Consider the following 25828-nt stretch of genomic DNA (forward strand, 5'->3'; position numbering starts at 1 on the left):
AGGCTGGTTACTGTGCTCTCACACAGCCCGAAGCAGGGAAGTGTTCAAGCTGGGGTGCCAAGTGTTAAGGACACCCAGGAGAAAGCAGTCACACACCCCTGGGGACCAGGAGCTTCTCCTGAGTCTGGCAAGACACAGCAGGCTCTATTTCGGGTATAGATCAGGGCCAGGGGGAATGGTTTCTTGCTTTTAGCGTAGCAGAGGCTGTTCCTGAGTGTGACCCACGGGACCTGCCTGTGCCCGGGGATTCAGCTGCATGTTGCATCAGCAGCCAGGGCCCGTGTTGGGTTAGGTGGGGTACCAGGGGGGTACCTGCCTTCCTGAGCTACCCTGTGCCCTGCTGGTAGGAGCACCGAGGGGTTGGCAGCACCGAAGACACGGCGCTGCAGAGAGCAGGAGGTGTCTGAGTCAGACCGGCTCAGTGGTCAGCTAGCAAAGGTGCCCTTCCCTATTGACAGGCTGGATCAATGGGCCAAGGCCAATTGTATGAGGTTCAACAAGGTCAAGTGCCAGGTCCTGCACTTTGGTCACAACAACCCCATGAAATGCTACAGGCTTGGGGAGGAGTGGCTGGAGAGCTGCTTGGCAGAGAGGGATCTGGGGATGCTGGTCGACAGCCAACTGAATATGAGCCAGCAGTGTGCCCAGGTGGCCAAGAAGGCCAACGGCATCCTGGCTTGTATCAGGAATTGTGTGGCCAGCAGGAGCAGGGCAGTGATCATGCCCCTGTACTCGATGCTCGTGAGGCTGCACCTCAGATACTGTGTTCAGTTTTGGGCCCCTCACTACAAGAAGGACATTGAGGGGCTGGAGCATGTCCAGAGAAGGGCAATGAAGCTGGTGAGGGGTCTGGAGCACAAGTCTGATGAGGAGCAGCTGAGGGAACTGGGGTTGTTCAGCCTGGAGAAGAGGAGGCTGAGGGGAGACCTTATCGCCCTCTACAGCTACCTGAAAGGAGGCTGTAGTGAGGTGGGGGTCGGCCTCTTCTCCCAGGTAACAAGCGATAGGACAAGAAGAAACTGTCTCAACTTGAGCCAGGACAGGTTTAGGTTAGACATTAGGAAAAATTCCTTCCCCAAAAGGGTTATCAGGCACTGGAACGGGCTGCCCAGGGAAGTGGTTGAGCCCCCATCCCTGGAGGGATTTAAAAGACGGGCAGATGAGGTGCTTAGGGACATGGTGCTTAGTGATAGAATGGCGGGGTTAGGTTGGACTTGATGATCTTAAAGGTCTTTTCCAACCTAAATGATTCTATGGTTCTATGATTCTATGCCTCGAGGGGGGAGAAAAAAAAAAAAGCCCAAACCCACCGCTGTAGCAACAGCTACAGCTATAAAGGGCAACACGGAATATTTTTGGTATTCAGAAGGGCAGGTGGCCCCTGTGAAGCCACCTATCAGCTGAGAAGCGCAAGCAGTCACTTGCAAGTGCGAAGTGTATGTAATGCAAAAAGCTGAGTGCCATGTTCCTTTGGGAAGTGTTAGTGACTACTCTCTCATCAGCGGGTTGCTAAGATGCTGAATTTCCTGGGAAATGGAGAAATGCACAGCTTTAAAATAAAGACAGCAGAGAACTCACAAATTGTGTCTTAGCTCCTTTATTACAGGGAAAACCTGCAGGGTACTAGTTTACTAAAAGAATAAAAGATGCAAGCAACTTTTCACAGAAAGGAGTCAATCCAAGACAAAAATTAGAAATCATAGCTTTTACAAATAATGAGGTCTGAGTTGGGACCTCTGGATGTTGTTTCCCATTGGAGTAGGTCCAAAGTTTGCAAGGTTCTTGATGGAAGTTTCTCTGTTAACAAGAAAAAAAAAAGGCAGATTAAGGGGCATGTTTCCTCCATGAATTATACAACATGCTAGGAAGCGTTTTCCCTAGATGCAGGACATGAAAAAGGCAAATTTTTAGCAATTGCTTCCCCCGTCATCCATACATGTGTTTCCTAACTATGATTCAGATCAGTAAAACCAAATTATGGTGAATTGTTTCCAGTACAAAATACCCTGTGGGGTGGGTTGGAATTGGCTGAGGATATTGGTTATCTGCATTAGATATGCCAGAAGGTCAATCCTAATTAAAAAAACAGAGGTAGAAACCTTTCTGTAATGTTCATTCCACATGTCTAAAGCAAAGCCCTTTATCTCTTATGATAAAGTAGGTGTGAGTTTGGCAGCTGCACCTCTACCTTTGCATTAGCTGAGGGCTTGAGCCCACATCTCAGCCCAAGCTACCCCCACCCCTCTCTGCAAGAAGCCGGTCTTTTTAGGACTTAGCCGCCTCTTCCCTGCTCATGCCCTGGGTAAGGGGTGAGCTCTGCACTCCCAACGGGAAGGTGGGGAGACCCTGTCCTAGCTCACTCCCTCAAGCACGGCCTCTTGCCACGCCAGGCTGGCACGGCACACCAGGCATGGGCACGGCATGGACCTTGCCAGGATCCATGGTGCATCCACGGGGGCGCGAGGGACAATGTCTCATGCAGGACGTTACCTTCCTCCACTGTGTGGTGGTAGAAGCACCAGGGGAACCCAGGGGGATATGGCCTGAAGCAGCACCCCTGCTGTTCACACTCCTTAGCCGTGATGCCGGGGAAGCCGCAGTTTACCCTGGCGTGAAAGTTGTTGGGACAAACTTTCCTCACTGCATAAAGAAAAAACAAGGGAAGGAAGGAGACTGTTACTTTATGCTCCACTTACTCAGCGGTGTAATTCAAAAATAAAAGGCAGGCCACGAAGGTGAGGTCAGTGAGCAGATGTGACAGCCTTGATGACCTTGTCCACACCGATTTCAAGCAGCAGGTTCACCCAAACCCTTACCATGCCTGTTAGGGAAAACTAAATACCAAGGGGTGAGGAATTGCTGCTGTGCTCCAGGGGCCAGAGGGGACAAAATTTGCCCCTTGAAGTGCCTGTCAGGCAGCAACCCAGCTTTAACTCTCCTAGATCCAGCACCGGGGTCAAGCGCCGAACATGTCCCGTAATGGTAGCACAGGCACTAGGCTCAGACCAGGGTATATTCATGACCTGCCCCAGTGCTAACCCTGGAGCAGCTGGCTAATGTGAGGAGAGGAAACCCCAGCCTCCTCTGCATGCCAGCTTGAGTTATGGAAAGAAGGTAGGGCATCTGGGAGGAAACCACAGCTCAGCTCACCCAGGCAATAAAAAGTAAAATCACAGATAAAGAGGTTATACCACCTGGCCTGACTAATTCAGTTTTCCTGTCCTGAAACAGTTCTGCTCAGAAAAGCAATTCTATGAAAGTGACACCGTAAGCTGCTGCCATTTGTTCTTCAAGATTTTAATGAACAGCAAACAGTGCTCAAAAGCAAAATTATTTTTTCCCTCTGACAACTCTGAGCCCCATCGAGCAACCTTGATTCGTATCAACTTCTTTCATTGGGTAACGTTGCCTTTGCGCCCTCACTTCTTTTCATTTCACCTGTGCAACTGCTGAGATTGCTCTGAAGGTCTCCTAAGGAGGAGCCGCGCAGTCAGCCCAGCAAATGTAGCTTAGCTTACAGTCAGCAGCAGATGTAGCTTACGGTCTGCGGTTACGTACAACACACACCCAGTCCTTGAAGGTCTGGGAGAGCAGCTCTTACCCTCGCTGAGAAAAGAAAGGCAAAAAACAGAAGCGGGAGTTTAGAAGCTTTAGAAGGAAGAATCTAATGGAGAAAAGGATTTCCTCTGGGATATCTAGTGGGATATTACTTTCGTTGCATGAAGACTGGGAGCAAAAATGGGAGAGAAAACAAGAACCAGCAAGCGGAATTATGCTGGGATACAGGACAGAAGTAGCAATTATCAAGACAGGCTGGAGAAAAGAGCAAAAAGCCTAGAAGTTAGGGCATGCCTGTTATCTTTTGTGCAGGTGTCAAACAATTACAGAGGGACTCATCCACTCAGGGCTTTCTGATTTCTTTGACGTGCAGTGCTGAAGTCCTCCGGAGCCACATAGAAAAGCCTTTTAAATAAGCGCTGAGGGTCCCTTGCTCCACTGATGAACAAGACCACAACCAGCAGTGAAATGTTTTTAAATAATCAGCATGGATTATTTGATAACTAAAGCCTGAAGGAAGAGGACATATCTTGTGTGAAAAGGATGAGATTGAAGACTGATGGGTAAGCAAGGTTTCACTTTGCATTTTACTACCAGTGCTCTTCTAATAGAGGCTTGTGCTCACTTTGTTGGCCTAAGAAGAAAAGCAGAGCTGCTCCCCGTTGTACGTATTTCATCACAATCAAGTACTAGGGAAATCGGTGTTGTTACCTTTCTTTTCTTTAGGAACGAAGCACCAGGGAACGCCGGGGACTGAAGAGTCGAAGCAGCACCCAGCTGTCCTGCACTCCGCTGCTGTGATTCCCGGGTAGCCGCAGTTCTGCCGCTCCCTGGACCCCAGTTTACATTGGCATCTTGCTGTTCAGGACAGAAGTAGCAGGTTACCGGGTATCAGCTTGCATGCTCCTTAGCGGAGGGGCATTTATCAGGAGCGCACCTTTTATGTCGCTTGCTAAGACCAGAATTTGTGCGGTTTAAAAGCTGCTTTTAAACTCCCACCGATTTCAGTAAGGGTTGTACTCCACCCTTTGAGAATCTGTGGTCTCACCTGCAGCTAAGCCAGCCCAGCACAGTAGGGGCTCTGGACTTCAAATAGACCGCTTCAAATGGTAAATCCCCACAACTTCAAATGTCACACTAGTAAAAGCTTGCTGCTTTGCCCATCCCATGTGAAGAAAGAAAGAGTTAAGGGTCCAGTGGATATTTGAACAGGTGTAAAAATATGAAATCTTTGCATTGTCATCAGGTGACTATAAAAACAGGATTACGTGCAAATAGTTGCCGCTATGCTTTTAACATTTTAAGTCTACCACAGTCAACCGCAACCAAGAAATTCTGGAGATGTCCCTAGGTGTCTGCCACTGATTTACTTGCTTTCCAGTTCTTATGTTGTCTAAATGACTTGCTTTTATTGACGAGACAGATAGACTTCTTGGAAATTGTATTCACGTGGCAAAGTAGCATAAAATGAATGTCAGAACACTACATAGACAAAGCTAGCTCCTGGTCCTGTTCTAGCGAGCGCCTGGACATGTCCGTCTCTCTACCTTGTAGCAGGTTCCTGGTTATTCCACCAACGCAAAAGCTCACCTGCAGTCTTTTTTATTTTGCCATAGAGTACTCTGAAAAAAATAAGTAGACTCCGACTTCGGTAATAGTACCAGGGCAAGACATTGGCTGTCAAATACGTACACTGGAGGCATGCTCTTGCTGCGGTCACGGTCAGGAGGATCAGGCCCACGTACCTACCTGCAAAGGCAACAGCAGACAGACGTACTTACTTGGTGCTGGATTTCCCTCTGCCAAGGTGCTGAGAGCTGCAACGAGGATGACAGAGAGCACACAGATCGCTTTGGGATCCATTGCTCCTGGAAGGCAGGCGGAGGAGAGGTGCCGCTCTCCCTTGGAGCAGCTCGTCTTATACGCTCCCCGTGTTTGCCCAGTGAGGTCTGATAACATTGTCCCAATCCAATGCTTTACCCAGAGGTTGGGTTTTCTTTTGTTTAATTAGGAAATGTTGGCATGCGTATTGTGATATCCCTGAGACAATTTTCTAGGCTGACGTGATCTATTCATCACGTATCTATTACGTACCGATAGATATATATCTATGACGTGATCTTATAATCTATTAATCGGATGCTGCTGGGTGCCTCTGGCAGCCCCAGCTGATTTCATTGCCATTAGAGTGTTTCCGACTTCTGGGCAGCTTTAAATGTTTGCCGCTACTGAAAAACATATATTTCCTATCCAGCTGTACCTTTTCTGCCTGCATTTTTCCCTGGCCTGAAGGTTTTTGTTATGATTTTATTGATTTATTGATATTACTCTGAACTGGGTAAGGCGGGAGGGCTGGAGGTGTGACACCTCTGAGCTTCAGGAGACCACAGGGCGAACCGTGCTGGGGAGCTGCGAACCGCTGCTGCAGACCTGAAGAAATATGTAAACAAAGAAAGTAGAAGGTATGACCGTGAAATACCGAGCCCAGCTGAGGCCGCTGTTTGTCTCCACACGTGAGGCAATTTACACCAGTTTGGAATAGGAAAAGAAGGTAAAATCAGGGGGAAAAAGAAAAAAACACAACCAAAAAACCAAGAGAGGCAACAGCATAAAGAGACTGGAGAGAGGAAAGGAGAGTTTATGTGTGATCTCAGCCTGACACACAGGCACTGTGCTCGTCCAGGGGTCAGACCAGATGATGTTTTGGACTTGAGGTCCTGCTCCAGGAGGAAGGTCAAGCTCCTGGGAGCCAACCCCTCCCAGCCTGTGGGCCCTGCCCCAGGGGGGCAGCAGCAGGGGCTGCCCTCACCCCCTCTGCCCGGTCCCCGGAGCAGAGTGCTGCTTCACAACCCGTCTAACACCACAGGCACGTGATTTGCCAAAATCAAACTTCCGAAGCACCATCTATTCATTTCCAAGATTGCTTTTCTCCTGGTTTCAAAGGTGGCCTCTAACGCAGCCTTTGGGCTGTGTCAGGACAACAGGCCTTGGCACTTGGACTGCCCAGTCAGGCTTTAGTCTCCCCTTTGGACCATTTTTTCTACCATTTACTGTAACATTTCCTAGATTCTAGCTACTTCCCAAGGCTTGATCACAAGCAGAGCTGTGCCAGGGAGGGGGAGACAAGCAGCGGGATGGTGGGACTAGCTCTGCACCCTCCCCAAAGGAGGCACCCACAGACTGGGCAGGGCCAGCTGCAGCCCCCGTGGTGCTCTGCAATGTCCCTTTTCCCATGGGAAAACAACCAGGGAGTTCTTCCTGTTCCTCACCAGAAAAGGGATTCAATGCATTTTTTTTGATCTTTGACAAAATTAAGTCTTAATGCCTTTGATTTTCATGTATGAGTTTGTTTTGTGCCTCTTTACTTGGCAAAGTTCAAAGCTTGCACTTTTAACTTCTATGGTTGTGTTTTGAAGGTGATTTTTTTTGTTGATATCGTTGATAAATATTCTGAACCCTGTAGAAAGGATCTTGGTCTACAAGGTGAAAAATAATAGAGCTCATTTTCCTGCTGTTTAATTTTTGTAATACTTTATTTATGCCCATCCCTGTTAAAGACATTGGTGGCACTTGTCATTGAAAGTCATGATTCGTAAACTAAACATTTTGTGTATGCTTTGTTTCACAAGATACCGAACTGCAGGCAGAAGAGGGCTATGTTCCAGAGCTCAGCAGTTCGTATCATGCCTTTTACCTCCATCCCTGGGAGAAAGCATCAGATTTAAAACTTAAAAATCCATTTTTCTCTTTATGTGCAACATAAATCTCCCAAATCTTCCAAATCTCCATCGTGATGCCTAGCCCAGGGAAGTTGTTAGCAATTTTTCCATCAGCTTTCTTTCTCCTGGTGCAGGGGGCGAGACTGGCTGTAATGTTGCCGGTGCACGAAAGGAACGTGGTGATCCCGAGGGGGGACGGCACTGCTTTCAGAGCTGCATAGCAGTTCTCAGCAGATTATCAGCTCGTGGCATGAGTCAGGTGAAACCGCTGATAACATTTGTCCCTCCTGCCTCTTACTGGACATTAATTAAGTCCTTATCTGCCAGCCCGTCACCTCTTGGGCCTGATCCCAACTGTCTGCACAAAGGCAAATCTACCACTGAGGTTTTGCTGCGGAAAGAGCATTTGATTGGCATCTTAAAACAAACACGCCGATATAAATAAGCTTCTTGCTTTCTGCCAGAGGATTACTTTAAGATCTTTAATATGTGTTATAGCAAAGCCTTGAAAATTATCTGGGGTTTCCCTGCAAATGTGTTTACTTCCCTGAGGCCAGCACCTAGCTAGACTTTTTGGTAACGCGGAGTAGGGTGCTCAGACTCAGCCAGCACCCATGGCCAGAAGTGGCTTGGAGGGCTCCTTCCTCCTCTCCAGCCTCCATGTCCATCCTCACCGCCCTCCTCCAGTCCCACAGGGCTTTTAGCTGAACTGTGGTGCTCTCATTTCCTTCCCAGCAAGGAAATGAGAAATCACCATGGCTGTTACGGACCTTCTTGCTGTGGGTGAATAACAGGCTGCAGCTTTGTATTCTGATATTGCAGAACTTGTAAAGGATGTGGGTATTATTTTCTTTTCCTTTTCACTTAAAAACAAAGAACCAGAAACCAACAGCACAAATTATTTTTTTGTCCTAAAGGGAGTTTTTTTGTCCTAAAGGGAATTTCCAAAAAAAAAATAAATTATTGGAGACAAAGGGAGGGGGAGTCTTCAGCAATTTTGCTCCTTCCAGCTGTGCAAGGGGGAGAGATTCAGAGCAGGAATAATCTGACAATACCACTCAGGTGAACCTCGCTACATGCCACTCATTCATTGCAATACTGTTTTCTGTGAGAGTGTTTCTAGAAACCATAGCAATGAGCAGCACTCTCCTCCTTATCGTTAGGTTTACTGTTTGCCTTGCTCCGACAGCCACCGGTGCCCTGCCATATCTCCCTTCCTCCATCCCATTTGCAGGTACACGGGAACTGGTGTGCGGAACAGGTCATTCAGGTGCCTGCTCTTCCCCACGGTATGGCCTGTAGGACCGCAATGTTTAAAGGGCGTGTTTTTCAGGATGTACTTTCCCTGGGGCCCATGAGACTGTGCCATGGGTCTGCTCTACCCTGACAAATTACAAGGGTGGTTTTGGCATCTGACCGCTGGAGGCAGAGGGCCATATCGCTACATGGGGTCCCTCTGATGGCCCTATTGAGGTGGAGAGCGGGGCTAGGAGCTGATATGACTTTGCCTGCAACAGCCTGGTGGGGTCTGGACAACACTCTGCGAAGGCCAAGCGACTGCCGGCACCTGGCCCTGCCCTGGTGCAAAGGGGATGGCAGGGACGCTGGCGAGGATAGGGACAGCAAGGAGCTGGGGGGCCCAAGGGCCCCATCCCTCCTGGGAACTGCATGCAGGGAGCTGCAGTCTGTGGGCTTTCTGCTATGCCTGCGCTCTGAGCTCATCCTCTCCCCCCGTGTTGAGAGGTCCCAGCCACTGGCTCCCACAGCGGGTGTGTGACCAGGACCTGGAGTTTATTTTTACAATAAGGAGGTGAGGCAATCCCTCCCTGCCCCACAGCTCATGGCAGCGGTGCCCAGGGGGGTGGGACCACGCACAGAGCAGGCACCGACACAACCCCCTGCGTGTGCGAGTACGCAGGGTCCCTGCAGAGCGGGCAGCGGCTGCAGGGGCTGGGCCCCCTATGCAGGGACGTTCATCTCAGTGGGCATCTCTGGGCTCTTCCAGCTACTGTCCTGCGGACCCTTCTGTTTTCACTAGGCACATTCCCACATGCCACTCGTCCTTGCGAGGCATTGCACAACAATGAGCTTGCTTGCTGCTCCTGTTAAAGCCTAGAGAAAATTAAATAAAGAAATTAGGGGGCTGGATTTGGAGCTGCAGGTTACTGCATGCAACAGGGATCAGAAATCATTCCAGTCTTCCCCCATCAACCTGGAGGTTGAAAAACTTGTAATCATAGAATCATAGAATGTTTTGGGTTGGAAGGGACCCCTAGAGGTCATCTAGTCCAACCCCCCCGCAGGAGCAGGGACACCGCTAACTAGATCAGGCTGCTCAGAGCCCCATCCAACCTGGCCTTGAATGTTTCCAGGGATGGAGAGGTCTCTGGGCAACCTGTTCCAGTGTTTTACCACCCTCATTGTAAAGAATTTCTTCCTTATATCCAGTCTAAACCTACCCTGTTTTAGTTTAAAACCATTACCCCTTGTCTTGTCACTGCTGGCCCTACTAAAAAGATTTTCCCCATCTTTCCTATAGGCCCCCTTTAGGTACTGAAAGGCCGCAATCAGGTCTCCCCGCAGCCTTCTCTTCTCCAGGCTGAACAACCCCAACTCCCTCAGCCTGTCCTCACAGGAGAGGTGCTCCAGCCCCCGGATCATTTTTGTGGCCCCTCCTCTGGACCCGCTCCAACACTTCCATGTCCTTCTTGTGTTGAGGGCTCCAGAGCTGGACACATAATAATAGAAACTTTAAGTGATGTTGTGGTCAACTCCTAATGTTCCTCTCTGTTCTGAGCCTGTACTCATTTATTTCTGTGCCAAACACATCTGGAAATGGGGTTTTGAAGAGGCTAGCAAGGTTGTTGGGATTGTGCAGGAGCATGCATTTGAACAGAAGCAAAAATACCAGGAAGAGGTTCCCAGTAAGATTTGCAGCTCAACTCCTGTAACAAGCATCGTGGTCTCAGATTTGTATTGGGCTTCCCTTGCAGAGGTTATTCTCTAGCCCACGTAGGAAATCCCAGTGGTTTTGTAAGCTTAAAGGTCAATATTCTGAGTGTGTGTGGGAGGTGCCTGTGTTATTTTTAGATATAGGTCTGTTGCAAAACATGCTCAAGAACTTTGTCTCCTACAAAGCAGGCGGTAGCTGTGCCGCAGCTTGGAGGTGTCCGGGCAGAGCAGTGCGACCGGTGCCGCTCGCTTAGGTCACCCTTGCTGGGCACCGACTGGGGCTGGCTTTCCTTTTTCCTTTCAGGCTGGCCCCCATTTCAGAAACAATCAGCCAAGCAATGCTTCACAGGGAAGATTAAAAATACCACATCTGGGAAAATACAGCCAGACCTAGCAGTAGTGTATGAGACTCTGAAGCTTGCACCTGTGCATGTTGTTAAACACAAGCTGAAATATGGGACAGGTGAGAATTTTGGAAAAATTTAAACACTCATTTATGCATGTAAGCCCCTGGAGTTCAGCCAAAGGTTTTGCAACGCTCCAGTTGCATGGTTGCTGCCTGGCTTACTTTTGAAAGCCATGCTAGGGAGAAACTTGTTGCATAAAAACATCAGCCATCAGAGCAGGGGCAGATATGTGCTGTTAGGGAAAATGGGAGGCACTGAGGCCGGAGAAACTGGGTACAGAGGGGAACTCTGTGATCCTCAGATACACCTAAGTTTGGCTGTAGGTTACTGCAACAGGCAGCGTCCTACCGCACCTCTTGTCTCCCTGAGCTGCTAAACTCACCGTCTGTGGGATTAAAGTCTGAACAGCTCTGGAGAAGGAACTGCAGAAAGAGAAAGAAGCCTTGAGCTGTAAAGGAAAAAAAAAAAAAAGAAAAAAAGAAGAAGGAAGTAGTAAGGGTAAGATATTTTAACTAGATGAGTTAGCACATGAAAGCCCTCAATTCAGGATGTTCTCCACCTATCAAGCAAGTAACACTGTGGGTTCAAAAAATAGAGAAAACCCTACACCTTAATTCTGGGAATGGACAGTTTGAAGTAACCCTTGAGATCCATCGCTTTGATAAACAAACCTACCTGAGATACACTAACGCAGGCGTCAAATCCAACTTTAACCTGGTTGTGCACAGAATCCTTCAGGGGAATTTTCATAGAAGAATCATAGAATCGTTTAGGTTGGAAAAGACCTTTAAGATCATCAGGTCCAACCGTTAACCTAACCCTGCCATCCCACCACTAACCATGTCCCTAAGCACCTTGTCTGCCCGTCTTTTAAATCCTCATCTACCCTTATTTTAAATACCTCCAGGAATGGGGACTCAGCCACTTCCCTGGGCAGCCCGTTCCAGTGCCTGATAACCCTTTCCGTGAAGAAATTTTTCCTAATGTCCAACCTAAACCTGCCCTGGTGCAACTTCAGACCATTTCCCCTTCAGACCTCCCCTCCCCGGACGATAGTCCATTACGAGGGAGAAGAGGCCGACCCCCACCTCCCTACAGCCTCCTGTCAGGCAGTTGTAGAGGGCGATAAGGTCTCCCCTCAGCCTCCTCATCTCCAGGCTGAACAACCCCAGTTCCCTCAGCTGCTCCTCATCAGACTTGTGCTCCAGACCCCTCACCAGCTTTGTTGCTCTCCTCTGGACATGCTCCAGCAATGCAACGTCTTTCTTGTAGTGAGGGACTCAAAACTGAGCACAGTATTCAAGGTGCGGCCTCACCAGCACCGAGTACAGGGGCAAGCACCGAGTACAGGGGCATTTTGTAGAAGAATATGTCATTTCTACAAACCAGAGAGGCAGTGCTGGAGGAGGGCTTTTGTCACATTTCTATGGCCAACATCCTGGCAAAAGGTAGAATGAAAAAAATAATTACCTGAAGATTATCAGATATATAACTCAAAGCTGAGTCAGACATAAAAGCCTGAATTTCAACATCCAACACATTGCAAAAAGTTTTGGTTACAACTGCAAAGCTCAGTGCCAGTTTAGAAATACAGAACCCAGCCTATTATTTTTCCTAATGCTACTAGGTTCTCCAAGCAGCACATGATAGCCGCATTGCCAGCATTTGCCTTTTTTTTGTGAACATCAAAGCAAGACCAGAAAATGCTCCTGAGATGAGCATTCCTCTGCCTGCAGAGAAAAGGGCACACTGGCTGTAACTAGCCAGGCAGGGAAAGATGTAGTCTTAATCACTTTTCCAGACCCCATCAGTCTTTGCAGTGACCCAGAGAGAGGGAAAAAATCTTTAATTCGGCTTAAGAAATGTGGAAGGAAGATTTGGTTCAAGACAGGGCCATTGAAAAGCCTCTTTATGTTAGCAGTCGTGGTGTATTCCAGTTTATTATGTCCCAAGCAAGAAAAAAAGCACAAATCCTGATCTATTACCTTCTCAAAAGGGAACTATACAAGCCAGGGAAACTTATTAAATGGAACTTATAGGAAGAGCAAAACGGGTGAAATGCTCGCAAACAGCAGGGTGCTATTTAAAGACATAATATGAAAGACTCAGAGTAAATATTTACTACCAAACAAGAAATATGAAAAAGATGTCCCCAGGCACATATGTAGACCCAGAATAAGTAAATTGCAGAGTGAAGGAAGCTACTATAAGAAAAAAAGACTTTTTTTCAAAGCCAAATAAAGAAAATGAAAAAAAAAAAAAAACCAACTGACTGCAGGCAAGTAAAATCATAAAGAGGCAAACAAATAACTTCTTTTAAGATAAGAGACAAAAGTCAGCTGTCACCAGGGAGAGGAGAGGATTTTTGTTGTTCAACATATTCATAAATGATCAAGAAAGGTTGGTGAATAATGAAGCGATGAATATGCTGATGATTCAGAATATTTTTCATATTTTTCAAAAGTGCAGGTAGCTGAACAGTTGCAGAAATGTCTTACAAGAGTGACTGACTGGGTGATAAACGGCCCATGAAAGGCAGAGTGGGTAAGTGCAAAGTAAAGTGCATGGAGGACGAGTAACCTAATTACACAAACAGAAAGATGGGCTGCAAATTAGCTCTTGTCACTCAGAGAGCTTTGCATCACTGTGGATATGCCAACTGAATATTCAAAGTGTCAGAAATGCAAATGGAGTTAAAGCCGTTATCAGGAGAGGGACTGAGTACAAAGCAGCAAACGTAATTTTGGTACTTGTCGCAATCCTTGCTGCTCCCATGCCTGCATCACTTTGCGACGCTCTGGTTGCCCCAAGAAGGAGAAAGTGTAATTAGAAGAGATGCCATGGAAAGCCTTGTGGCTCATGGGAGCAATGAGCTATGAAAAAAGATTTTGAAGAGTTTCAGGATCTTAGAAACTAAAGGTGTCATAGGACAGACGGGGGAAGTTTTCTCCTGGATAAGTAACGGGGTAACAAGCAGAGGGTGGGAGCCAATGGATGGTTCTCACTGTGGGAAGAGGTCAGGAGGATGCTCCTGCAGGGAGCTACGCTGGGACCTTGGCAGCTTAACAAATTCATAAACCGTCTGGAACAAGAGGCAAGAGGCTAAAAATTGTTGACAACACAGCATTTCTGTGGTGACAAAGATATGAGCCAATTGCTCAGATGGAGCGTGCAGAACTGAATGACTGCAGAATAAGATGGCAGGTGATGCTTAATGTCCATAAATATGAAGTGATGCACACCTGGGAACGGAGCAATCCTACCTTTTCAAATAAAATGATGGGCCCTGAGCTGATTATGATCACTTGGGTACATGCAATCGCAATGTTAAGTGTGACATGGGCATATGGAGGGTAACAGACAGTTTTATGAAAACACCAGCCCCATGCTTAGCAACCATGAGAAAAACAAATGGCACTTTAACAATTCTTAAGGAAGGGACAGAGAATCACGCAGATTCACACTGTCATGCCATCTTATAAACCCACAGGACATCCACTTTTTTCATGCCGTGTTCTCAGTCTCCAGCCTGTAGAAGATCCCATGATGGGGACGGTGGTGTGGGACAGTGTCCACACCAGGAATGGCCACATACACTGGGTCTCTCCAAGCTGCGAGGTCTACACAAGTCACACAGGTCTTGGATGAACTCATTGAAGAAAAATTGTTTGGGGCTGTGAAATCCCCAAACTGTATGTCTATCTCAGGAAATGCCTAAGCTGTAAATCACTGGAGGTTGGAAGAGTATGCTGGGCAAGTATCACTGCCCGTATGACTACTCTTGCTGCTCTTGAGGACAGGACACTGGCTGGACTTCTGCTGATGTTACTCATCATTTCTTAGCACACAACAACCAGAAGACATTCAATGAAATGATGAGGCAGAGGTTGTAGATGAGAAGAATACAGCACATGACTATTCTCTGTACCCCTTCATAAAGTTTTCCTGTAAGCAACTGTGACAGGCCATACATGGCTGGGGAACTGGGGTGGGGATGGATTTAGCCTGGCTTAGTCTGGCCAACCCTATGATTTTATCATTGCAACTTTTGATTTTCATCATTTTTTAGTAGCATCTTTTCAAACTCTCCCAAACTGATGAGCTTAATCGTCTGGTGAAAGCTTTTGAGTTAAAAATCAAGAAAACCCAGTTTGTTTTAAATTCTGAATCTGGTAAAAATGTCCCAGTTTGGAGAATGCTGTGATGGGTGGAGTTTCACACATGCTTCTGAAACTCACCAAAACCCAAATCAAACTCATCCCCTGTGAATCGGTTGTGATTATTGGAAGAAAGACCCAAATCTAGCACCCCTCATGAAGGAGGGAGGGTTTCTGGGTCGGTTCCCTCCGACAGTGACTGGCAGGAGGAGGGATGCTCGTGGCGCAGGGAAACGCATTGCCCACGTTGTAGCCAGCGAGGGGTACGAGCAGGCCAACACCTCTCACCTGCACCCGAGCCAGGGGACAGGGAGGGACCGAGACCCATCGGCAGCTCCAAACACTGATGGGCTGAGGGCAGAGGCATGGAGCAGCTGATAAATATTGCCTGTATTGTGTCACTTTAGCACAGTTCATTCGTTAATGCCAGAGCAGGTGGTAACAAAAATAGGAGCAGGCAGGGGTTAGTAGCCATTAATCCCACAAGCTAAAGGTCAGCGTTCCCCTTTTAGTTTTCTTGCAGCTTCTTAGAGCAGATTGTGAACTGTGGTTTTCACTTTACATGTCAAGGACTGAACATTATTCAGGCCACATGAGAGAAAAAAATCCGTAGTTCTCATTTGCTACTATGGGAACAGTGGGTGATCAAAACTTTGAAAACCAGGCAATGCAGGCAAAGGGCTGTGAGGTTATTTCTGGCACAAATAGCTAAAGAGATAAACACCAATGAGAAATTCTTGAAATAGGACAAGCCAGAAACCTAGGAAATAATAAGTGAAGCCTAAGACACCATGTGGGAGGAAGAGGTCATTTCAGAGTTTTGCCTTAGCTGTTTCAAAAGCGGGTAGCAAAAAGATACTGCCTAAAATGCTGGCTCCAAATAACAGAGAGGACTGGAGAAGGCTCAGAGGGAGGTACAGTGTGGCAGGGTCTGTAAAAAAATTAGAGGGCAGAAAGCGACCTGGACTGGCTCAGCTGAGCTGGCAGCAAAAATTACCTCCTGTGGTGGCGGAGTGGAGTCAAGACAACCGCTGCTTTTTGCAACTTTCAGTTCTTGCTCTCTTCGTCGATGGCAGTGAGTGGGGGAAATACTGGCCAGGAAGCGTTTCTTCTGTACCAATTAAATGCAGTTAAAAATAGAAGGAGAAATATTAAGCTCTAATGTTAGCAAGAGTATATGAGGATTGATGGGAGAGCTACTTCAGGGGAAAACCATCTATATAGTTGAATTCTTCAAAGGAGTTAAAATAATGAAAGGAAAAAGTAGAAAGTAGAAAGAAAAAAGTAGATGTTTCAAAAGAAAAAAGAAGGCTAGCTATAAAATTCCTTCAAAACCTTCCTCTTAAGGATTTTTAAGTGATCGAGCATAGGAAGTGAACTGCAAAGTTTTGGCAAGAATCAGAAAAGGAAAAAAAGATATTTTCCTCGTCTCAAAACTATAAAATCTTAATAAGACCATTTTTCTTCACTGTTTTTTTTTTTTTTACAGTACGTTACTGCAGATAAGAGTATCACAGAAGCCACAGAGTTCTTTAGTTCAGGCCTAGATGAGCATGTTGGCGGTCTCCAGCTGGGATGAAGGATGCCACAGCAGATGAAATGGCACCTGAGGCTGCCCTTGCTGCGTCCTGCTTACCCGGTGTAACCAGGCAAAAGATGATGCAACACATTGGACGATAGCTGAGGTACAAGAACTAGATCAAATGTACCCAGCAGGATCAAAACATTGCTCGTTAGAGGTGGCTGGGATTTTTTTCAGCATAGAGTTTTGTCAGGATGAGTAGATTGAAATAGAAACTTGAAGCCTGCAAGGATTGCATTGGCAAAACACCTCCATGGCAGTTCTTCCCCATCTGAAGGTGTTTGGGGATGTGACAGACAGCAAGCAAGAGAGGTCTCTGTCAGCTCAACAAAAAGCCATTTGCAACAGTTCCTGGAAGGAAAAATTAATCCAGGCTTTTAAAAACCCCGAAATATTGCAGCTGGTTCATGAATTCCCCAAGTCAGGAATACCCAGCAGCTGGGAGTATACTGGAAATGAATGCTTGCCCTCTCCTTGTGGCCATAGAGGCTGGTGTCTAGGGCCAAAGGCAGCACAGCTTTGCTCTTTCATGCTTGTCAAGGACATTGGCACCCGCTCAATCTTTTCCCCTTTCATAGGAGGCCCTATCTCAGATCTGCGAGGCAAAATGAGAGCTGAAGCCAGAAACCTCCTTTAACAGTGAGAGCATATGGCCTTTTGGATGTAAATAGGAAAGCAATCACATTTTTGTGATAAAAGATATTGTTCACATTTTCTGTATATGTCACACAGACAATACAGTAACCCAGGAGGGCTCTCACGTTGGATTGCTAGATTAAATATCTCATCTGTAGCACAATAAACTAAATCGTCAAACATATTTCTGTCCACAGTAGCAAAACAGCAATTGATTCATGCCCATAAATACAGGGAGGAAAATGTTAATATTGCAGTAAATCAAGCAGCTTCCCTGTCCATCATATTTTGCTGTTCAGAAGTGAGACCTGAATTCTCAATAACTCCCTGCTAATGGAAAAATTCCAAAACCCTAATTAAAAAGTCTCCATTCAATGGGCTGTGGAGAATTTATAGCGGTGAAACTGTCTGTGTCAGACAAATATGCTATTGATAGTCCTGTGGGAACTCATGATGAAGGGACTACAAATACGAATAGAGAGAGAAAAAGGCAATAGGCAGCCGGCTGGGCGCCGTTTCAGACAGCTGACGCTGGTGTGCGGGGAGGCCGAGGGAGAGGGCTGGGGGTTTGCTGCTGCCAGCGCTAGCAAATGCCGCTCCGGGAGAGGTTTCAATGAGAGAATCGGAGATGCCCCATGGGCTTTTACCTTTTCTCAAGAAAGGGGCTGCATCCGTGGTTTTGGTTAACCAAAAGGGCAGCAAACCATCCCACTGAGGCATTGCTGTCTGGTAAAACCACAGATCCCTCCTGAATGAGGGTGGTGAAACACTGGAACGGGTTGCCCAGAGAGGTAGTGGAGGCCCCATCCCTGGAAGCATTCAAGGCCAGGTTGGACGGGACTCTGAGCAACCTGATCTAGTTAGCGGTGATCCTGCTCACTGCAAGGGGGTTGGACTAGATGACCCCTAGGGGTCCCTTCCAACCCAAAACATTCTATGATTCTATGATTCTATTATGAAGGCAAGTACAGAACCACAGCACCTGACCATCCTGGACACTGTTACCTCCAGGGACACTTGGGCACCCTGGCAGTCACCGACAGGTAGCTGCTTCCTGACAGCAGACACCACAGCCTGGCTCAGCTCTAGCTCTGGAGGAGGCTTTTGGGGAGTTCAGGGGCTGCTGCTTCCCAGGGGCTCCCCCCACACATTAGGGATGCAGGGGGTGACCTCCACCCTGGGATGAAGGAGGACAGCTGCATGCATGGCCCTGGCCGTCCCCAACTCTTTGACCTCCACCCTGGGATGAAGGAGCACAGCGCTGCTGGGATGGGCTGCATGCATGGCCCTGGCCGTCCCCAACTCTTTTTCTCATTGGTCCCCGGGACTCATGGTATCTGCATTTCAGCCCTCTGCTGCACTGTGTTCATAGACGAAGGCACATTGACCACATCCAGGCTAGAGATTCAGTGACCTGTTGTAATGGCCATCAGGGCTTCTGGATGGCTTTTGTCAGCAGCGACACTTGCAAAGCGATGTCTGCGCGGAGGGCAGGCTTTGCCACTGATGGACTTCATGCAAACCCAGACTTCAGGCTGAGTCCGTGGCAATTCTCATTTCACTAGCTGGAGATCAAAGACTGCTTTTTTTTTTTTTCTCCCAAAGTGAAACCATTTTTCCCAAAGCAGGAACAGGCTCTTGCCCAGCTGTTACAGGCACATTCACACCAGGCAGGCAATGACAAGCAGGCCAGCCCTCTCACCAGTCCTGCCCCACTGAAAACGCTTCCTTGGTGGCAAACGCCCCCCTCCCACACCCCTAGAGACCCCCTGTTGCCAGACCCTGAGCCAGTTACCAGTGCGGAGCACGGGCGCGCAGCGCTTCGCAGCCAAGGGCATTGCAATGGCAGCACCCATTGCTGATGTGGGGGCCATCGAGTTTTAACTACATATAAATGGGATGATGAGTTTCTGGTTGCTGAAACCCACTGTTACCTTGTTCTACAAAGGCTGTTTTGGGGTTTTTGTCTCAGGCTGGCTGGACTTTGTTTGGAGAGGTTCAAAACCTCTTTCTACATCTCCTCTATAACAAAGGAGAGCTTTAGAAAAGTGGAGAACATGAGGCCCCTGTAAGAAAGGGCCTGATTTCTGAACAACGAGCCAGGTGCCCTTACCTTCCTGCCAAATGGCCTTCTCATTAGGCAATAGGATCAGCCGCATTCACCTAATGCGTATTTAATTGTTTGCATTAAGGAGGGCCACCTGCAAGGGGAGAAACTGAGAGGGGAACTATGTGAGCCAGAACGAAGCCTCAGAAGTTGGGAACCCCAGCCTGTTGCACTCATCTGAAGGTTTTGGGGTTGGGGGTTTCCCCTCATTCTCTCCTCTAGCCTGGACTGGAGGTAAATCCCTGGCTCGGTCCTTTTGCTCCCTTAAAATGCTTTTACTTAGTGAAATTACATTAGCAGTAAGAAAAAGTTCTGCCAGTAATTTAATTCAAATTATTTGTGGCCACCTCTACAGCCCCTGATGTTTGTGTTGGGATCTATTCAGAATAACTATCATTTACTAAATGCTTTGTTTGCTGTTCCTAAGTGTAGCTTTATACAAACTTTGATTAGATCGTTCCCTGCCCAGTTATGGGAGCCAACGTGCTGGTCAGAAATTTTCAGCCAGAGGTTTTCTTCCCAAGCTGTAACTAAGCTTGGCCGTTGCAAATGAGTGATGTAACACAATGATTGCTACTTTGAGGGCTACTTTGGTGAATATTTTGGTATTACATTAGTCTCAGAGATTTTCAATGTTCAAAACAAATGATCCCTATTGCTGGCTCTTGGGAAACGCAGACCTGCAGATGGTGAGAAGTAGTGACCCTGATGAGACATCCTCATCTAAAATGCTCCTGAAAAAATAGCATCCAAACAGACTTCAAGTGGGAGATGCCATCAGGACAGCTGGGAGGTGCTGCAGAGGGTAACCTTGACAATGAGGCTTGCTCCTTTCTGAAAGCACCCATCTGGCCGCGGTGGGAGCCGGGAAGCTTTGCTGGCTTTAACAGCCCCAGGATCAGGGCTTCAGCTCGGCACGAATGTTTCATTCCCATTCACATTAGGTGGCCTATCCTAGTGCCAACAGGACTTTATGCTACCAGCCTAACCTCATTCACTTCATCTTTTGACAGAAAGAAAGAAAACAAGTTTGCGTGTGCTCTTGAAGAGACCAATTCCTGTGCTGTGGTCACAGCAAAATGGGTGGATGAGGACAGGATGAGGACAAAGGGCTTTATATGCGCCACCTGTCATCTTTATGTTCCTCCGTGATATAGAATGTGAGTTGTCTGTCTGTAGGACTGATGGGGAGAAAAAAAAACCCTTAAATAGTGTTTATTTCTCTGGCTCTTTCCTCTGTTTTCTTTCTTTCTCTTCTTAGCTGGTTAAATCAAAGTGGCTCTGGGCATATAGACCCCCACAAAGCAGATGTGCTTTAAATCCTGTGCTGTGTTACACTGACACCTGGGCCATTCCTGTCTTGAACTCATTACTCTCCCATGTGTACTGGGTTTGCATGGCAAGGGTTTGGTAGCAGGGGGGCTACAAGGGTGGCTTCTGTGAGAAGCTGCCAGAAGCTTCCCCTATGTCCGCCGCTGGCCAAGGCCAAGCCAATCAGCGACAGTGGTAGCGCCTCTGTGATAACTTATTTAAGAAGGAAAAAATCCTGCAGTGGAACAGTAGCCTGAGAGAGAAGTGAGAGGGTGTGAGAGAAAACAGCCCTGCAGGCACCCAGGCCAGTGCAGCAGGAGGGCAGGAGGTGCTCCAAGCACCAGAGCAGAGATTCCCCTGCAGTCCCTGGTGCAGCCCATGATGGGGCAGGCTGTGCCCCTGCAGCCTAGGGAGGCCCACGGGGGAGCAGATCCCAACCTGCAGCCCGGGGAGCACCCCACGCTGGAGCGGGTGGGTGCCCTAAGGAGGATGTGACCCTGTGGGAAGCCTGCACCAGATCAGGTTCCTGGCAAAAACTGTGGATCCGTGGGGAGAGGAGCCCACACTGGAGCAGGTTTGCTGGCAGGGCTGGTGACCCTGTGGGGGATCCATGCTGGAGCCGTCTGTTCCCGAGGGACTGCACCCTGTGGAAATGATGGACCCACGCTGGAGCAGTTTGTGAAGAACTGCAGCCCATGGGAAGGACCTGCACTGGAGCAGTTCATGGAGGACTGTCGGCCGTGGGAGGGACCCCAGGCTGGAGCAGGGGCAGAGGGTGAGGAGTCCTCCCCCTGGGGAGGAAGGAGCGGCAGAGACAGCGTGTGATGGACTGACCCCAGATTTTATTGGTAATAAATTAATTTCCCCAAGTTGAGTCTGTTTTGCTCATGAAGGTACTTGGTGAGTGATTTCAACCCACAAATTCTGCATTATATTTTCTCTCCCCTGTCCAGCTGTGAAGAGGGGGTGATAGAGCAGCTTTGGTGAGCACCTGGTGTCCAGCCAGGGTCAACTCATCACACCTCTTGGCCCTGCTGCTGCCAATCCAGCTCTCCCCAGCCATCCTCACCTACCTGGAGGGGCTTCTGCAAGGAGAGGAGCCTCTTTTTTGACAGGACCCACTTCCCTCTCTTTTGACAGGAGCCTGCTGCCCTAGCTGTCTCAGTGCAGACCCTGGTGGGGGGGTCTCCTTAAGCAGAAACCCCACTCTGTGGGTTGTGCTGGGGAAAGGACCCTGATGGTGCTTGCTTGTAGTTTTGGGCATGCCAGAGTCCCTACGAGCTTTGCATCAGGGCTTGATTTGGTTGTCTGTACCCCTAGTGCCAGCTGCACTACCCCATGGCATCTGCAACACTCCTGGGTGCTGGTCGGTATCACACAGGACCTGGAGGTCTTTGATGTAGGGCACCCAACACCCAGGTGTGAGCGACCCCATCCAGCCCTCAGCCTCTCTTCCCTGTCGTGGTTCTTGCATACAGATGACCCAATGCTGCTTGTTTAAAGGCTTCCCATACACCAGGCACCTGGGGTCCCAAAGGGTCATCCTCCTCTTTCCCCCTTCCCCTCCACCAGCTGAGCACATGCGGGCCTGAGCTGCCCCACAGCACTCCAGCTTGCTGCGAGAAAGAGAAATCGATTGTTTCTAGTTAGTTTGTGTACTTAATGGCCTCAGGATAAAATTGTTTCCCTTTGGCTTCAGCCAATGACATGGAAAACCCTGATTTCCTCCTAGCACTTGTTCTTGCTCCCCACTTGTGCTGGCTTGGAGGAGGAGATCTCTGCTATCGGCAGGCAGTGGCATTTGCCTCCCTGGTATTCCCAAGTGCCCTCCTCCCACGCCGCAGCCCTGGCAGATCAGGCACCGAGGTTGCACCAAACCACCAGCTGTGCCCTTGGCAGCACGTGAAGGTTGTGTGCCATGGGGCCCTGGCATCAGCGGAGGGGAGGGGAAAGAGCAGCATCTCCTTGCCCCCCGTTCATGTCAGGGCCACACCTGCCCTTGCTGCTGCGCACATTGGCAGGGAGCCAGCCATATCGATGGAGCATAGTATCATAGAATCACTTAGGTTGGAAAAGACCCTTAAGATCATCGAGTCCAACTGTAAACCTAACACTGCCAAGTCTACCGCTAAACCATGTCCCTCTACCACATACTGCTTTCCTGCAACCCGGGGCACTGTGCCAAGAGCAACAGAGCTGCAAGTGGTCTGATGTTCAGCTGACCCTGGGATCTATTTTGCAAGGTCCAGCACGGATCTGAAAGTGCAGATGCACCAGTCCTGAGCCCTCAGCACAGTGCAGGTACGGGAGAAAGCCAAGGACAGAAAGGCTTGTCATTAAAAAATGGGGAGAACCAGCAGTGCTTCTGACTGCTGGAGACAGGTATGAAGCACCAGGGCACATCTGGGATGGCTGGGTCAAAGCAACACATCTGTTGTAAGCATTGCGATGACTCTGTGACGCCTAGAAACCCATGGATTCCCCTTTCTTTTGGGTGCACATCACACTAGTTACCATCTGTCTAAAGCAAAGGATAAAGTAAACGTGTATATGCATCTATATACCACATGAACATATGCATACACACACATACATACATTTATATATAAGAATATATAAAAGCATAGCAACAGATAAATATTTTCTCCTAACTAATCAATGTAGCCACCCAGGGTTGCATTTGACATTTGACCTGTCTGGTCGAATAACAAAAGTAGCTGTAAACTCAGGGGGGTGTTGCCTTCTACTATAAATAGGCCCAGCACAGGTCAATCCTCTAAGCAAAGGGCTGCTTAGTGAAGTAGGTTATGGTCTTGGCCTGCTATCAGAAGTGGAACATGCTAATCTTCACAGTTTAATGGTTGCTCTCTCTTCACATTAGTCCCTAGCACCTACCTGTGCGTGCGGCCATAAGGCTGCTGTGCAGACGGGCACGCCTCTGAAGGTCGCCCCGGGGAGCCTCTGAGGGGGGGACACTGCGCCACTCTGCTTCCCCGTGCAAACAGGCTGCTGACAGTGGTGGTGAGTTGTAAACGTCAGGTATTAAAAGCTGGTTGGGTGTAAACATGAAGCAGGGTATGACTTAGCTGTTGTATGACAGTGATGCTGCCGAAATGGCAGGCAAACGCGTCAAGGACAGTCCATGTGAAAAGCAAAGGGGGCTCAGGCAAAATGTCTCAGCTCCCATGCAGCAGCGATGATGGGCTGGGTCGGTGGGCTGCCTGCCTTCAGCCCCCACCCCCCGAGGCAAAGCCAGGCCTTTTCCCCCTCCATCCACTGGAAATGCTCTGCTGCAGCCACCTCCCCGAGGATGCCCCAGGGACCAGAGGTCAAGCCAGAAGGTCTGAGCCATGACAGCTTGTTGCACCCTGCCTGGGCCCTAGTGCCCCCAAGCAGGAATCCTTTTTGCATGTTTTGTAGAGCACTGCCCATGCACGCCACACTGCAAACGCCGGAGAGAGTCTCTGTCTGACCCTGTGGCTCTTATACTCCCTCCTGCACCAGGGGAGCTGAAGGCACCTGCATAAGGAACATTTCTGAGCTTTGTACAAGGATTATACAGAATGATACTGTACAAACTTATTTAAATAAATCTTACTACATTATTAACACTAGGCTAACTAAACATTTAGAAAATCCCCTTGACTTCTGAATATGGGCTTGTTTTTTGAGTTCATTGAACTTGGAGAATGAAAATTGATTCAATCTCTTGTAGTGTAATCCTTTAGGGATGCTCTCAAGGCCACTTTATTTTTCTTGATGTCACATACACAACGGAGTGAGAGGCACCCATACACAAATTGAAAGCAGCTACATGGCTTCACTCCCTGATTCTCCACTGGTAGAATGGGGCTGCTCCCTTTGAGCTGCTGAACAGCTTAAATCCAACATTAAATCTGCTTTTCACCAACTCAAGAAAGAAAAAAAGAAAGCTGCAGTAATTCCTGGTCAGATTCAGAAAAAATGTTAGTTTTGAGCTGCTCAAAAATCAGCGCTGCTGGGAAAGCAGCTCTGCATGTGACTGTGCTACCACAGCTAAGAGGGAACAAATCATTGGCACCCCAATCCCTCCCCTCCCTCCTTCTGACAGGAATGACACTGAAAAGTGTCTCAATTTGCCGTGTCCATCACGTCTTTCATGACCCCATGCTGAATTATGTTTTACCTCTGCCCACACCTTTACACCTATGAGCATAACGTTCAGTTAATGTTTAGTATTTCATGATAATGAAGCAAGCTCCCTATGAAAAATGTTGTTTAGCAGCACTGGCTAATTTTAGATGGCTTGACTTTACACCTGGTATGACTGCTGGATGCTGATGTACGAACTCCTGCGCTTACCCTGCAGGGCACTGCCAAGCCCCCCAGCCAGCAAGGTGGTGAGGAGCCAGAACAACGTCCTCTGCATGGCTCTCCTCCATCTGCAGACCTCAGGCAGGACGTGCATCCCCAGAAAAAAGTCACTTTGGAGCCTTTTATTTCATATCGCTTGTGTTTGTCCAAATACACTGATTTACATTCACCTGAGGGGAAGCTTTTTGGCTGGTTTTATTTTTTTTAGTCACTCTTGATTGACATGTTGTCAGCACATTTGGTGTCCCATAAATAGGCAGGAGGCTGATCCTGGGCAAAGGCTGGCAAAGATACCCAGTTCTGTGTCAGGTCTGTGTGGTGGTGGGGTCTGACCATCAAATTGATCATTCTCACCAGCACTAGCTGGTGTGAGTTCTGCCAGTCGCCACATTAGTTATCTTCAACACAATGAATCACCAAGTCAATGCTTTTCTGCGGGTGTACAGCAGTATTTTTTATTTACTTCTTAAATGATGCAGGTGACAGGGAGGCTTCAAACAATACTCAGTCCAGGGACAAAATGAACAGGGGCTGCAAGCGCTGGGAAAAAAAGGAAGAAATGGGGTTTCTTCTTTAGTGAGGCACATAAGCACAGAGCTAAATGCAAACAGATTTGCAGAGGGGCTTGTTATTACTCCTCCTTTCTTACTCCCAAATAAATGGTGGAGGAGCAGCTGTGCAGCCCCTCCACTCCCAGCTCTCACCCCCTTGCTGGGTAGCATGCATAGGTTGTCTGTAGCACTGGGGAAAACTGATACTACGGGTCAGGTGGAGCTGCACTTCTCCCCTTCACGCTGCAAAAACATCATCAGCAAAACAGTCCGGAAGAAGTCAGGTTCCTGTGTACAACTGTGGTTTCTGTTGCCTCCCAGGAGCTTCAACAGGGCCTAAAGAAAGGCCTTTAAAATATTCCACTCATCACAGTTGCGCGCACCATCCATAAGGACCGATAAGTCTCAGTCAGCATCGCGGAGCTGGGGCTGTCGGGTGCGGTAAAAGGGGTGATGCTGCTGCCTGCCGCGCTGCATAGGTGGAGGATTTAGGGC

General features: G+C 48.2%; 1 protein-coding gene across 1 annotated transcript; it reads right to left on the reverse strand.

The window, feature by feature from the left end:
* Nucleotides 1-1690: 1690 nt before the first annotated feature.
* On the reverse strand, nucleotides 1691-5421 carry LOC104128190 (trefoil factor 2). Its single transcript, XM_035896430.1, has 4 exons — nucleotides 5336-5421; nucleotides 4270-4412; nucleotides 2491-2640; nucleotides 1691-1797 (listed from the first exon to the last, which is right to left on the reverse strand). The coding sequence occupies exons 1-4, from the start codon at nucleotides 5419-5421 to the stop codon at nucleotides 1691-1693; spliced, it is 486 nt and encodes a 161-aa protein (XP_035752323.1).
* Between the last annotated feature and the right edge of the window lie 20407 nt (nucleotides 5422-25828).

This window comes from Egretta garzetta, unplaced genomic scaffold, assembly GCF_000687185.1.
Source record: "Egretta garzetta isolate BGI_Z169 unplaced genomic scaffold, ASM68718v1 scaffold45, whole genome shotgun sequence".
NCBI classification, from domain to species: Eukaryota; Metazoa; Chordata; class Aves; order Pelecaniformes; family Ardeidae; genus Egretta; species Egretta garzetta.

Excerpts from the sequence above, each read along its gene's own strand:
- LOC104128190 (XM_035896430.1), bottom strand. The coding sequence starts at position 5,421 with ATGGATCCCAAAGCGATCTGTGTGCTCTCTGTCATCCTCGTTGCAGCT. Across the intron at positions 4,413-5,335 it reads GGAAATCCAGCACCAAGTAA|ATGCCAATGTAAACTGGGGT; the intron begins GTACGTCTGTCT and ends CTGAACAGCAAG. Across the intron at positions 1,798-2,490 it reads CCACCACACAGTGGAGGAAG|AGAAACTTCCATCAAGAACC; the intron begins GTAACGTCCTGC and ends TCTTGTTAACAG.